Source organism: Daktulosphaira vitifoliae, unplaced genomic scaffold, assembly GCF_025091365.1.
Source record: "Daktulosphaira vitifoliae isolate Bord-2020 unplaced genomic scaffold, ASM2509136v1 Scaffold_2, whole genome shotgun sequence".
In the NCBI taxonomy this organism is placed as follows: domain Eukaryota; kingdom Metazoa; phylum Arthropoda; class Insecta; order Hemiptera; family Phylloxeridae; genus Daktulosphaira; species Daktulosphaira vitifoliae.
Window position 1 is genome coordinate 37,653,748 of NW_026099573.1, and position 16,059 is coordinate 37,669,806.

General features: G+C 25.4%; 1 protein-coding gene across 2 annotated transcripts in view; it reads left to right on the forward strand.

Moving 5' to 3' along the window:
* The window catches only part of LOC126898486 (collagen alpha-1(IV) chain-like), a 35,998-nt gene that overhangs the window by 5,347 nt on the left and 14,592 nt on the right, over window positions 1-16,059 (forward strand). For both annotated transcript variants that reach the window (XM_050672539.1, XM_050672540.1), the window contains exons 3-26: window positions 3,750-3,864; window positions 3,975-4,054; window positions 4,935-4,979; window positions 5,068-5,202; window positions 5,766-5,852; window positions 6,209-6,271; window positions 6,406-6,475; window positions 7,249-7,427; window positions 8,250-8,286; window positions 8,643-8,714; window positions 8,796-8,848; window positions 9,014-9,140; window positions 9,255-9,295; window positions 9,352-9,400; window positions 10,796-10,855; window positions 10,961-11,083; window positions 14,331-14,384; window positions 14,446-14,553; window positions 14,636-14,698; window positions 14,779-14,841; window positions 14,908-14,970; window positions 15,138-15,173; window positions 15,248-15,380; window positions 15,469-15,520. In XM_050672539.1, coding sequence (XP_050528496.1) covers window positions 3,750-3,864; window positions 3,975-4,054; window positions 4,935-4,979; window positions 5,068-5,202; window positions 5,766-5,852; window positions 6,209-6,271; window positions 6,406-6,475; window positions 7,249-7,427; window positions 8,250-8,286; window positions 8,643-8,714; window positions 8,796-8,848; window positions 9,014-9,140; window positions 9,255-9,295; window positions 9,352-9,400; window positions 10,796-10,855; window positions 10,961-11,083; window positions 14,331-14,384; window positions 14,446-14,553; window positions 14,636-14,698; window positions 14,779-14,841; window positions 14,908-14,970; window positions 15,138-15,173; window positions 15,248-15,380; window positions 15,469-15,520 — 1,908 coding nt within the window. The remainder of the gene's footprint in view (window positions 1-3,749; window positions 3,865-3,974; window positions 4,055-4,934; window positions 4,980-5,067; window positions 5,203-5,765; window positions 5,853-6,208; window positions 6,272-6,405; window positions 6,476-7,248; window positions 7,428-8,249; window positions 8,287-8,642; window positions 8,715-8,795; window positions 8,849-9,013; window positions 9,141-9,254; window positions 9,296-9,351; window positions 9,401-10,795; window positions 10,856-10,960; window positions 11,084-14,330; window positions 14,385-14,445; window positions 14,554-14,635; window positions 14,699-14,778; window positions 14,842-14,907; window positions 14,971-15,137; window positions 15,174-15,247; window positions 15,381-15,468; window positions 15,521-16,059) is intronic.

Consider the following 16,059-nt stretch of genomic DNA (forward strand, 5'->3'; position numbering starts at 1 on the left):
TCATATATATATATATATATATATATGCATTTACTTTTTTAATTTCAAAATAAACCAATTTCAAGCTATTGTGAACCCAAGAACCAAAGTACAAAAATATGTTAAAACATTGATAAAAAATAGTCAAATGAATTAATAGTTATTTAATATAATAAGCTAGGATTCTTAAATTTTGTTTTATTAAATATTTATTAAAAATAAATAAAAACTTAAATAAGTTTTATAACACCTCTTTCTAAAATTGTAATATAATCTCAATAATAAAAATTAATTCCTCTTGAATCTCACTTTATTATTCTTAGATTTCTTATATTCTTTATTTTTCTGATGTTAAGGTCATAATATTTTCTTCTTGAATAATAATAATTTTAAATTGCCCAAAAATTATACCAATTTAAGAATAAATTATTATACTTAATATTTAATGGAAAAATGTAATTAATTTTTTCATATATTAATTATGTTAATAAGTCGGCCAGATTCATTAGATGTTAAAAATTTTAGATCAAATATTTAAATATAAGTCAATGACCTACCAATCAACAAAAACAACTAATTATTAATTTATATCAAATTTTAATATACGAAAGACATACACAATTGATGTATTAATAACAAATGTTTCATAATATCTAGAAAAGTTTTAAAACACAAATTTTTAAACATAACATAATTTAAGTATGACCATAAATAAGTTTTTAAGAAATATAATTTATAAGAAAAGTATCTTTAACATTATTGAAAAATATTAATTTATTTTTACAAGAGTTTATTAATATCAAATGACTAAATCGTATAATTTTACAATGATTTTATATTTTTAACTAATTTAAGAGTTGAATATGTTTAATACTATCCAATAATGCTGAAGCTTAATTAATTATTTTAAATTAATAGATTTCAAAAATTATATTATATTTCAAATATAGTTTCAATACATAATCTAACAAGATTTTTAATACATTTAAAACTAAATTTTCTCTTTTATCGTCAAATATTGTGAAATAAACCATTATGATAAGCAATTAGTAAACTACGGTATCCGATTTGTTAACTTGATTGTTATATTATCACACATTAAATATTTTATACATTAATTAGTTTCCAATCATACAAAAATGTTGATAATCTTGACCCATTACTTGAAAAAAATAACACAAAAAGCAAACAGAATGGCTTAACATAGAAAAGTTCAATGTTAAATTTAACAAAATATTAGAAAATATATTTTACTAACATAACCTATTTTTTTTAGCTTACCCATGAGTATTATAAAAAAATGTATTTATTACTTTGAAGTATCTTTAGAATATTTCCTTGCCTAAAAACTAAATATTTCTATCTTATAGCTCTATTGACGTACAGGTGAGCTGTTTAAAATTAAAATGTCCATATTTTTAGACATTGTTAGAACAATTTGATTTTAAGTAGTTAATTTATACCTAATAAATTTTAATTGATAAACTATTAAAAATACATGAATAGAGTTGAATAATAATTACTTAACCGTTTATAATTCAAATATCGAAAATTATATTCAATTCAGTAATTTTTATTTTTGTCTGAGTATCTTTCTTTTGCATCTGTGGTCTATGTTTAGTAAATTATTGTGATTTTCTATAACCTTTGATTATCTACATAAGTAGAGTAATAAAAAAAATAAATTATAACAACAATAAATGATAAATGAAAAATTATATTAGAAATCTCATTTTAAATATTTGTATTTAACTTAACAATCAATTAAAAAAATTGAATTTTTCTTCAAAATTAATATGAATTAGACCTTTTAATTCTAAATTCTTTAATTTATTAATAGTAATGAAATATTAGTGTAATATATAAAGTGATTTTTTTAATATTTAAATTATTAAATATTTAACTCATTCAACTGTATATAATTAAATAGTTTTATTTTTTCTTTTATTTATAAATGTCTTTAATAATATTATTATATATTTCTATATGCATATTATATAATAATGTATAATTTGTATTTGCATTTATCTTGTAGGATAAATGCAATTCATAATTTTAAAGATAATGTTGCAAGAATTCTCTGATAACTGGCTGCTATTAATCTAGTTCATAATAATTTGAAATTGTGCAATTTACTTCCGAAAAAATAAGTATCCTTGGCACGTGAGCTAATCGATCGGAAGTATTCGAATTGAAGAGAACTTTGCAAGTATTATCGTTACATCCGGAAATCCGAAATGCGTGGGCTCTTAATGAAATTATATTATATACTATAATGTCTCACGCATTCTATTTATTTGCCCTTGATTGTGGGGAGACTGCAGCGTTATCAATGTTAATGTACTAGTTACCAATGAGTCCGGACGTCCGTCCGTAAGATAATGTATGCATACGAATCTTCAACTATGTAAATTTTTTACCATCGTTTTTCTATGCAATCGTTTATACTATATAGATAAAATATCATCTGATTTTTGTCATTCGTTCACTTTATTCGTCAGAATCCGGATGCAAGAAGTATTCAATTTTTTTGAAAAATTTCTAGGTCGTTGAACTGTATAATAATTAAGCAGCAAATAATAATTATTTAATCATTTTTTTTTTTTTTTTTTTTATATTAACCCAAAAATTAAAAAGTTAAGTACAGTCGATTAATTCAGTAAAGTATAATTGAAGCATTTTTAATATTAGTGATGATTGAAATGTGACAGTTATTTGAATCACTATCGTTCAATGCGTGTTTAATTAATATTAAATACGCTTTAATGTTCTTGACTTTTGTTCTTTGATTACTCTTAGAAGATATGACATCGGAATGTTTTTCTTTTTTTAATCATATAATTAGTTTAAAAAACTGTATAAATCGTAAAGTGAAATAAGAACCCAGGGCGGTCACAGGTCCGAATAAATTCCCTCCGTCATTTACACTTCCAAACATTACATTATATCTATTATCTTGTCGTACATTTTTTCAGAAAAGTAAACCCAAAGACCTGGTTTATTAAAACAGGCTATCATGAAATAATTCAGAATGTTGTAAGCATATCGTTACTATGCAAAATATTTCAAAATCGGATAATTTTACTTAAATTTGTATGAATTTTGGCTTTAATGGCCAATAACCCTCAAAAATCGAGATTTCGGAATATTTTTTTTTATCTTTAAATGCATTGCATCTTTTTTTGGACTTATTCAACTTACTTTAAGGATAGACCGTATATCTAGCAAGCATGCATGTAACTGTTTTTAATATTACTACCTATCCGTACCTTCGTTTGCTGCTTAATTAAAAAGCTTTACTTCAAAAATATTAAATATTTTGAAGCAAATAAACATAATTAATTTAAAAATAAATAATTCCGCCTTGCTAGAAATCTTTAAACTCAATTTCGACTCATTTTCTGACATCGGACTGAGCTGCAATTTTGCATGCACTTAAGTTCATGTAACACAATATTTTTTCGATATTACTACAATAAGAAATAAAAGCTTTGGAAGTATCGATTAAACGTTAGGATCATGCCGTTTAATGAGCAAAATTGCTTCCCAAGCTTTTTTTTTTTATTGTAGTAATATTGAACAAATATTTTGAACTATAGATTTAGGTGACTGTATGTTGAAGAAAAATTAATTTATCCATTTTAAATTTGTTTCGTCTTTTTACATGATGATGATTTTATAAAAGATTTTTTTAAGTAGTATAAACTTAACATATTTAAAAAGAAATTTGATTACTTTTATATGAATAGCAAAAAATTTGTTCTTTTCAGGCATGCAGGGGATGTAAAAATCCGTTCATATGCGATTGTAAAGGTATTGTTGGCGAACCCGGCGATAAGGGTGTATACGGCTCACAAGGCGTAGAAGGAAATCCCGGAGAAACAGGTCATTACAATGTTTATTAGATATACTATATTTGACAATTTTTCTCCATATTTCATTCTATTGAAAATCTTAAAAAAAATTTAATACATTATATTTAAATCTAATTATAGGACCTGATGGACCGTTTGGACCCAAAGGAGAAAAAGGATCTATTGGAGAATGGGGTGATGCAGGACCAAAAGGAGAAAGAGTAATGCCATTTTCAAATATTTTCGATCCACCCATCTGAAGCTTTGAAGTCATTTAATCTACGAACTCCGTCGATTAATTTAGCCTTTTCTTGTATCATTGGTTTTGAAACAGGCAATATTTTTCCTAAATTTCTGTCTAACTATACCAAAATTATGTTATCAATCATACATCCTTCACATTTTCTTAATTTTGATAATTTACCATCGATATTTCCATTTTCAACCTACGTTTTATAATTATTCACTTTATTAGACACAATATCCGCGATTTATATTTTTCGAATTTGAAACTTCGTTGAGTACACGAACATCTTACGTTTTCGTTATTTTAATGGAAGTCTAAAATTTCAATTTTTTTGTGAAACATTATTGTTTTTGTTTTAACGTTAAGGAACTCATTGTAACCGATGCTATCAAACACATTATACTAAACATGGTAGTTAAGATATTGATATTATTGCCATGATGGTCATTATTTTACGTAATCTTATCGTCTATAAGGAGTGTGATGTATTTTGCCAAACAAGTTCACTATAGTTAATCTAGTGAAAGCGCATACTTTCTTTTACTTGTAATCATGTTTTTGAAATTTAGACTAAAGGAGGTGTCCGTTTTCAACGGTTTTCCTGTTTAAAAGTTGTGAAAATTACCCAGTTTCCAAAAAAATGTCTGATATTGAAACCTTTCCTAACGGAAACGGTTTCACTATACAAATATGATAAGTATTATTTTCATTACATCTGAATTAAATATAATCAGTGATGTAATATATTTCAAACTTAATTTTAATGAATGAATATTAGGAAGTAAAGAGCTTTAATTAGACTAATTAGTTAAAATTTATATTATAGTCTATGAAAAGTGTCATAATTTTTTTAGGGTGATTCTGGTCCACAAGGGTTACTTGGCACAGATGGAAATCCAGTAAGTTTAACATTTTAGATTTTCAAACAAAAATATTGTTAAATACATTGTGTGTTCAAATAAATAGTGACTTTAAACTTATTTTTAGGGATATCCAGGTATAAAGGGACTTTCAGGCCCAAAAGGTCTTGATGGATGTAATGGAACCAAAGGTGTTGAAGGTAAACCAGGAAATGTTGGCCTTGTTGGTGAAAGAGGATTACCTGGAATTGATGGCTTTCCTGTAAGTTATAATATACCTCTAATGTATTATTGCTATAATTTAGCTTTCATCATAAGGTAGATAAAAAAAATGTACTTGTGCTATAATTAAAATACTCAATATTTTTCATTTTTATTTATTTTTTTTTAGCTAAAGAAAAACTTTTTATAACAGTTTTTTTTTAACTTTACAAATAAAAACAATGTAATTTATTCATCTGATAATGAAAATTTTTCAGCTAAAATAAAGTAAAACAATTTAAAAAATATATATTTTTCATATCTTTAATAAGAATTTGCTAATATTATTTAAAATTAAAAATATATTTTAAATATTTATTTGAAACTAAAAAACTTTAAAAATGTTTATTAAAGTCAATAATAGTAATAATTAAAAAAATTATTGTAAATAAAAAAATTACATTTCTTAATTATTTTTAGCCTTTGAATATACGAGTATAAAGTTTCTATATTCTTTTGATTATGACTTATTTTTTGATTTTATGATTTATTTTGTTTATATTTTATGATTTATTTAGTAAAAATTGTGATGAGCATTAAGTACCAATTATTTTTTATGTGTAGGGTTTACGTGGTGATCCTGGTGATGGTGGTGCTAATAGTAAAGGCGTTAAAGGTGAAATAGGTAATTTTGGAAATGCAGGAAGAAAGGTAAGACAAAAACATTATAAAGATTTACTAAAATTAGCTTATGTTAATTTTTTTACTGCATTTATTTTTACTTGATTATCAAATATTTATATTGGATTCCAGATTGATTAAGTTTGTTATTGTGACTTCATAGATATCCCATTACTTCCAAATTTATATAGGAATATAAAATAACATAAAAATAATTTTTACTTTAGGAAGTAAAAAATATTATTAAATGTAACTAAATAATGTATATAAAAACACATTATTTAGTTTTTATTTACACCAATAAAAATTTTATGAACCTATTCTGAATAACTAAAAAAAAGCTAATTGCATATAAATTTCATTTACATAATTGTTTATATTTTCAGGGTATACCTGGTTATCCAGGTAGTGAAGGACCATCTGGCGACATTGGTATTCCTGGACCACAGGTAAATAAAATTATATATCAAGTAGAGTGTCAGTTTTTAAAATGTACAATTTTAATACTAAGAGATCTTTTAAAAAAATGAATATAATTTATATAAAATTTAGAATGATGCTATTTAATTGTTTATAATTTTAGGGACCTGACGGTGAATCTGGTTTTATTGGAGAAAAAGGAGATGATGGAGATGCTAAAATTGGACAAAAAGGTAACTTATTTTTGCAATGAATATGATATTCTATTTTCGGCATATACCTTAGAAAGATTAATAAGTTCATTCCTTTTTATAACCAAAAAAATTAAACCATTCCAGTTTTTTATTTTTTTAAGAAGAAATTTTCAAAAAAATTTGTTTTGTTATCTTTTATTGAAAAAATTAATGAATTTATTTCAAGTTACTTTTTAGTCCATTTTTTTTTATACAATTGTGACATTTTTAGAATTATGTATTTTTGATGTATAATTTTATTTAAACAAAATGTACTATATGATTTCAATTACGCACGTATCATAGTTAAACAATTATCCTGTATACTTTGATTTGGACTACAATTAAACTCCTGTAAACAAAAAAAATACAAAATTCGATAAATTATTATTTTACTAGGAAGAGTTTAAAGTTTAAATTACTTAAATTTTGGATCCATAGCAGTAATTAAAAATTAGATGTATGAAATAAAAAGTTAAACAAATAATTCATACCTACTTAAAAATTTTATTTTTTAATCCCTCTTACAATTTTCCTATGTAACGGAATTTGGACGCCGAAAAATTCCTTATTTTAATAATAATGAAAAGAAAAATGATATTATGGATAATATTAATGCTACATTATCACTTTTTTTATAGTTGTATGTATGTATAAATAAATTAACTTAAAAATAAAAGGAAGTAATTCTTTTTGAATGCTCATTATATTCCCACTAGTTTAAATATACTCAATTGTTATTATTGATTCACTATTAACTTGCTTTTTATCAGGTATTTCTGGAGATGATGGTGATCGTGGAGGGCCTGGACCTCCAGGCGAAGTCTTTGGCCATGGACCTGTAATACCATCAGATGAAACTGCAGACAGGGGACCAAAAGGAGAAAAAGGACCTAAAGGAGAGACTGGTATTAGAGGACCAACTGGTGATATGGGTTTCAAAGGAATGAGGGTAATTTATTTTTAACTTTTGACTAAAATAGTGACTGTGTGCACCACTGACGGGTTATTGTATACGCCATTGTGTAGGCAGGAAAGGCCCACAAGTAAAATACTTCCCATGTAGTTTCAAAATAAAAATTTTTCAGTAGTTTCTGAATAAGTGTCTTATCAAATTTGGATTATTCGTTCGTATCAGGAAAAATTAATTTGTAAAAATTATAATCTTTATTCCTTGTGACTAGTTTTTGTTTTACTATTTATTATTATTTATAATAATGTATAATAATTTACGATTATTATTATTTTTTAATTTGGCATATCTTTTTATATTTATAATAGTTTTGTATCAATATAAAGATTTTTTGATAGAAGTTTTTCTATAGAAATAAAAAAATATTTACTTTTATTATTTGACAACTGAGAGTATTTTATTTTTATGAGAAAATAATGATCTACCCTATTTATTATAATATTCAAATAACTCATATACTTAATATAATTAACTACATCAATTTCAATAGGTTTAATAAAAACCCACATAAAATTTACTTTTATAGTTACTTGTTAAAAATAGAGGAAGAAAAAATGTATAATTAGTTTTGGGTTTCAATATAATATTTTTTCAAAAGTACAATACATATTTCATATACAAAGTGTTCTGAAAGTAAGAAAACAGGTCAATTGTTGCAACGAGAACAATAAAAATTTGTTTCCTCAATTACTGAACATTTTATATATTTGAAGTTTTAAATATATTAATTTGATCATTTTTGAACGTGGATTAAATAATATATCTAGGTAAGTTGACATTAATGTTTTTTTTTAATTTTAGGGCCCTGCTGGATATGAAGGCATTAAAGGAACTAAAGGTACAATTTATTTTAAAATACATATTAATAAAAATTAAATTTATTTTAAAGAATTTCTAAATTATAATTACACATAATTCTTTAATTTTAACAGTTTATTAGATTTAAAATCATATAAATCATCATAGTTATATGCAGTGCTGCAACTACTGGAGGTGCTGGGGTTGCAAGGAACCCCTGGGCCCCTGTTAAATCATAGCATCCATTAATGAGTATCTAACTCATTAAAGTATTTCAAATAATATTCAATCATGGGCTCCTTAATATTGCCTTGCACACTAACCAATATTTACCAAGTTGTGGCACTAGTTGTAGGATTTTTGATTTAGTAAATTTAATAATTTTATTATCATTAGGCATACAAGGGAACGTCGGTCCACGCGGAAAAGATGGAAAACTTGGACCTTTTGGACCTAGTGGTATAAAAGGTAATGATTATTAAAATTAAATATCATAAGCAGATTTCTTTTTTTATATTTGCCTATATGGAAATAATGCTATTTTTTAAGGTGATAAAGGTGCTCCAGGATATGCTGGCTTGGATGGTTTAGATGGAGAAAAAGTGAGCATACTTAATTGTTTAAAAAAAATCATGTTATGACATCTCTTAATTATAATAAAATCTAAAAATATAGTTAAATAATTGTATAATAATAGTTTAATCATGTGTTTAGATTGTATGTTGTATTTTTACTATAAAATTAATATAATGAAAAATAAATATTAGGGTGAATCTGGTGAACTAGGACGACCTGGGTTTCCAGGGGTACAAGGTTCAGAAGGAGAACGTGGCTTGTATGATCCAACATTAGACCAAATACAAATTGGTGCTGAAGGGCCACAAGGCCCTATAGGTAAACAATTATATTACTATTACAGGCATAATTTCAATTTATCAAAAAATGAGATGCTAAATTTATGATTTTTAATTGAATTAGAACTAATACTAATTTGTTTTGTATTTTTAGGAGAACAAGGTCCTCCAGGTTATGATGGGATACCAGGAAAAGTAAGCGATTATTTGATAAAAATGTTTAAGATGTATCTAATTTTTTTCTTAATTAGGATGGTCCACCAGGGCTTCAGGGTCCTGCAGGTGAACCAGGAGTTCCAGGTAAATGCTGATAGTATATAGGTTGTTCAGTAAGTAAAGAAACAGGTTTCTATTATTCTTATTGTTTCTAACAATTGACCTGTTTTCTTATGTACTGAGCATTCTGTATACAGGATGATGCATTAAGGATAAGACACCCATTATATTAAAAACAATTGAAAATTTTAAGAAAAAATTGTGATGATTTAATGAATTCTACAGTAAATTCATTGTTGTAAGATAAGAAAAACATATTAATCAAAAAAATAATTTATTTTTTCAAAAAATTTCATTCTATTTTTTTTTTTTTTAATTTTATTTTTAAACCATAGAACTTTTAACCTTTAGAGTTCCATCATTGTAATATTCATTTCTACAAAAAAAGCTAAATAATTCAGTTTGAAAAAGTTTTAAAATGTTTTGGTTTATATGTTTTTTTGATCTTGCTCCAACGATCTATATTTAAATAATTTTTTTCTTCATTGTTTCAGGGTTAAAAATCTAAACATTGATTTTCTTTAATGAGAACCCCTTTGTTTGTTGATATGATAAAAAAGAAAATTAAGAAAATTTTTGTTTTTATAATTTTTTTATTCCGATCAATCATTTGCATTTTAAAGTTATTGAAAAATGTGGATTTAAATTAGAGGTCGCGATTACACGTGTAATGAACTACACGGGTACCCGTGTTTTTATCTATGATGGGGTTAAAGTCCGTGTAGTAAAAATATCCGTGTATACCCAGGCATTTAAATACCCGTGACCTTAAATAGTCATATATTTAACATAATGTATATATATACAATGAATGCATGGGTATTAAATACACGGGTATTATACACGGATATTAAATACACGGGCTTTAATATATGTTTTGCCCATGTACCCGGGCTCCGTGCATCTGTGTATTCTAATACCTGTTCACAATCGCGACTCCTAATTTAAATACAGATTTATTAATAATTTAGTTTTCATTATACTTAAGGGAACAATAATCTGTTTCAATCGTCCATAAATTATTTTTGGTATTTGTTCTTACTGTGTATGTGACAGATACAATAACAAGTATTGTCAAAAAACTTCATTAACTTTAAGAAGCAATAAAAGAAAAATGGTTCTTAGGATAAAAAAATTATGAGAATAAAAATGTTGGAAATTTTTTTTTCAATCATATCATTAAACTAAAAATAGGAGTTTCCATTAAAGAAATTGAAGTTTAGGTTTATTAACTCAGGAGGGATACAAAAAATGTATTTAACTACATGTAATGAAAAAAAATAAAAAAACAATATTTTCTTTTAAAAAAATGTAAAACTTTTGTTAGTTTCCTAGAAAATGAGTGCCTCATCATTAATAATTTATCCTGTATTTATACAGGTATGAAAAATACAATTTTTATACAACAATAATTTTTAGGTATTTCCGGAGAAAGAGGACCAAAAGGTTTATCAATAAATGGAGAAAAAGGAGTAGACGGTATAAATTATTATTAATAAATTTATTTATTAATCCTTTCATATTTTTCAATAAGATATATGTAAATAAATTTAATGTATAATATACTTTTGTTATTATTTTTAGGAGTACCAGGACCAATTGGAGAACAAGGGCCACATGGTTTTCCTGGACCTGTTGGAGCTTGGGGTGAAAAAGGCCAACCCGGAACTACGGTATATGGACCTCGAGGTGAAAACGGGCTCCCAGGTAAAAAAATGTATAATAATCGAGGTTTAAAAAATTAGTTGTAGCTCAGTGCCTAAATATAATAGTACTTATAACCTCATTTTAATGTTAAAATACTAATATTTGAAAAATTGTTATTTATCATTCAAACATCTTAGCTTTGATGTGAACTTGAGAAGGTATCAATTTTACTATGATGTGGTTTTTTTTTTATGTTTATCACCACTTTTACTCAGCTTTCACCAAACTGTTTTCTTTTAACGATATGTCAAAAGATCACAAATTGTATCTAGTTGAAGATATTTCCCTTAAAAGATAGTTCCCTGTAAATGGAGAAAGTCCCCAAAAAATAACAATTTTTAAAATCGGTAAATTTGGACATTTTTTTTCTATAACTTTTTTTAAAATGAACAAATCAAAAACATTTTTTTTAAAATAAATACTTTAGGTATTTCCTTTTTGTTTGGTATAACTTTTTTCGAAAATCTAACCTTATCCTGCTCACAGAGAGGATTTGAAATTGCAACTTTTGCACAAAAGTTTTATTTTTTGCACTCTGCTTTTGAAAAAGTTCCGGAAATACTGTCTTCTTTAAACATATGTAAAATTAATGCTTATGTTACGTACTATATGTTTGAAAAAAATTGTCCAGTCACCTTATTTTCTATTGGCAAAAGGCCGCCAAAGTTGAACAAAAAATGTAAAAAATCAACGTCTTTTGTGTTGATACTTTCATACTTAGAACTAACATAACTTTTCAAAAAATTGATCAGTCTAAACAAATTTTCTTTTTATGAATATCTTTGGTATTACTCTTTCATTATATATATATATATCTTCTATAAGTGGTATGTACAGGTCTTACCGTTCTTTACTAATTTGAATATTGGTTTAATTGTCAAATTAGTAAATCACAATAGGACACTTAGTGCACATCCTTTTATCCGACCTACTATTTTACTTTAATTTATTATACCATATAAAAGGGGATGCTACAGTAATGAAGTCACTGATTTTCATAAATACTATGTGCATGAAATTTACATTTATTATATTTACATATTATTGTAATTTAATTTAGTATGAAATTGATATTGAATAATTTATTATTGTAAATATTATGGAGAAAAAGTTACAAAGATAGTTGTATACAGAGTAATTCTTTTAATACTACCCACTCGATTTCTCTTAAAATTACAATACTAAATTATTCAACATCAATTTCATATTAAATTTAATCACTATACTAAGTATTTATTCATGTATTAACCTTAGAAATCATAAAACTTGAGATCAGGATATACGTAAGGAAATAAATGTTCATGTTGCTTTTGAAATAATTAAATATTTTCTTCTAAAAATTAAATACTATCTATAGATTTGCATCAAAGAATTTTTTAACAAACTTTTATTAGCTTCACCTGTATGTTTGTTTGTAGCTCTCCTTTTTTAGCTTCGATGCGTAGCTGAAAAAGTATTAATTTTACCATGATGGGTTTTTTTTTTGTGTCTGTTGCCACTTTTCTCAGTTCTCACAGGACCGATTTTGATAAACTGCCAAATCAAAACAAATCATATCTAGTTAAAGACATTACCCTTAAAAATTGAAAAAATTTTCCTCGTTCCCCGTAAATGGGGGAAATTTCCATTAAAATTATAATTTTTAAAATCTGTAAATTTTGTCATTTATAACATTTCAATTTTTTTATAACAGTGCTATATAAATCATTAATGTAAAAAAAAATATTATTTTTAGTTTCACCTGAATTTAACAATGGATTTTCACAATTGTAATCAAATTTTATACACTCACAATTGAGTAGATCTTTTTGACAATTTTTTTTTATTGGTTTTTTTAATTAAAGTAAATCTTTAAAATTAATTCAGTTCTGCATATTTCAATTGTAGAATCTTTTTAAACACCAAAAGTTAATTAGAAATGATTACTATGATTTCTATTTAAGTGATCTATTACGATAAAAATGCGAAAAAAATCGAGCTTTTCTGATAAATTTACTGTAAATAGTAATTATAAAATTTCTTGACTGCATATTAATCTTTATATCATTTTTTTCTATTTAATAATGTTAATTTGAAACTTGCGAGTTGAGCAAAAAGTTATGGTAATAAATTCATTTTTATTTTTTTGTCTGTTACCACTTTTTCTAAACTCTCACTGTACCGATTTTTTTAAATTATATGTCAAAAGTTCAGAAATTATATCTAGTCGAAGACATTACCCTTAAAAATTAAAAAAAAAAAATTTGTTCCGTCAACCTATTTTCTACGTGCAACAAATGATTGCCATTTTGTTGTGTAATTATGTGCAAAAAACATGCTATTTCAAACTTGCTAGTTGAGGTAAAAGTTATGGCAATAAATTCATTTTTTTTGTTATAAAATTTCAAAAAAAAAAAAAATTAGGTTAATAATGTTTACTTTTAACATATTAAAAATCAAAATGAATAATAATTTGAAAATAATTAATTATAAAAATGATATAATATAAAATTAAAAAATTATATATTATATATTATATTTTTGAATCTAAGAATTACTGGCTATAATTAATAAATTGGAAGTTGATGTTGCTTTTGTAATTATCCACCAATTACTTAGATTTAAATTCTATCTACATATTTGCATCGAAGCATTTTGTATTATAGTGATTTTAATCACTGTCATATTAAACCTATATTGGACACAACTTTTGTTTATTACATATAAACATTTAAAGGTTCAAATTTTTTTGAGTTTATATACATGTATAATACATTAGGGATTACTACTGTGCCATGACATCACTGTGTTGGGTTTTTTTTATTTTGCCAATATATGAGGTAGTATATATTTTAAAAATCATAATATGTAAAGTAAAGTTAACCTATTAATTTATACTTCTATTATAATTTTTTCATATTTATAATTCTGTAACTTGTATCCAAATTCTGATAAATTACAAAAATTTGTGTTTTACATTATAAATAATATGTTTAAGTTAATGGTATATATATTTTTTTGGTTACCTATGTTTTATTAACTTCAAAAATAACAATTTGCATATGATGCAAATTTAATATAAAATTTTAAATTTGTGTTTACTCTCCTGATTAATTGCTAAAATTGACATGTCTGCTTTGGAAAATAGCCACTGAATTAGCTTTTTTTCTTCTTTTTTAAACCTAGTTTTAAAAACTGCAGAAAATAAAATGGTATTTCAATCTCTTATTTTTTTATAATTTTGAAAATTTCATTTGATAAATTTCAGGTTATGACGGAAACAAAGGGCTTCCGGGTGACCGTGGTGATCAAGGATTTAAAGGTCTTTTAAAACATAATTAACTTTTTTACGTTTATTAAATAAATATTTATATTCTTAACAGGACAAAAGGGATTGCCAGCAACACGGCCTGGACAGAGACTAATTGGTCCAAAAGGTGAACCAGGTCTTCCAGGATTTCCTGGTATACCTGGAACTCCTGGTGTTCCTGGTGAGTTTAAAATAAAATATTACTTGTATTTCAATTCTACATGCTTATTTAATAATAATACCTTTATTTGTTCACATTTTAGGTTATGCTGGTTTAGATGGAAAGAAAGGTATTCGTGGAGATGATTGTGGTTATTGCCCTCCAGGTAACATTAAACTTAATATGAGAAACAAGATTATTTTTTTAATAATACAAAAATTTATTTGAGTTTTATTTCATTTCTAGGCCTTCCTGGTTTACCAGGTGATCGTGGAGATGATGCACCTAGTGGATTGCCTGGCCCACCTGGTTAGTATGTTAGATTAATCAGCTTAATTTAAATATTTATTAATATTTAACACTTTTCGTTTCAAGGACCTATTGGTTTAGTTGGAGAAAGAGGGTCAAAAGGAATAACAGGACGACCAGGTTTACAAGGTAAGCATTATAAATCTATGAATGACAATAATATTGTATATTGTATAAAAGTGTGAAATATATAATTATTATATATTTAAATTATAAATACAAATATATTGAATACTTTAATCTGATAAATAAATAAAAAAATTCTATAAAATTAATTTTAACTTTTAATTTTTAAGGTGCCAAAGGAGTAGAGGGAAGACATGGAGCTCACGGTTAGTAGGTTAAATTCAATGATAGACTTCAATAGTAATTTCATTGGACATAAATTAAAAAAAAAATATTCCAGGAATTGAGGGCATGCCAGGTAATAAAGGAGAAAAAGGAAGTGTTATCTTCCCTGATAACTTATTAACACTCATTGCTGGGGAAAAAGGTCCTAAAGGATATTCTGGCAGTAGAGGCCCTGATGGACTTCAAGGGTATACATTCAACATTATTTATATAAACAGTTTATATTTAATTTAACTTGATTTCATTAATCTCAAAATTATGAATTTTATTTTTAAGACCAGAAGGACCTTCAGGACGTCCTGGAATTCAGGGTATGATGGGTCTAAAGGTAACTTATTTTAGAGATATTAGCTTAAAGTTATAAAGAAATTAGACTGGTATATAATGTAGGATGAAATAAGAATTTAAAAGATATCTCAAAGAGCTTCAAAATTATATAAAGGATAATAATGGACGAAATTTAAGGAGAGACGAAATTCATTAAAGAAAGTGAAAAAGGTTGTGATCTATTTCTAATCTGGAAAAACTAGTTAGGTTATGGTTTTGAAACCATAGAGATGGGGTTTTTGCAAGATTATGCATGTGAGATAACAATATTATGTGTTAAAAACCCAGCACAGGGGGGTCGCGGCACAGTGGTGACGTGGCATAGTTGGATCAAGTATAATGATATCTGACAGTGATTAAAATCACTATCAAAAATAAACGCTTCGATGCAAATCTTTAGATAGTGTTTAATTTAAAAAAAATTGGTGTTTTATTCCAAAAGCTACTTGATCTGCTGGTTCCTTATTAATATCTCGATTAAGATAAAGTATGTCGAATGAAAAAGGGTTTATTAAAAAATATTATTTCTCATAAAAAAAT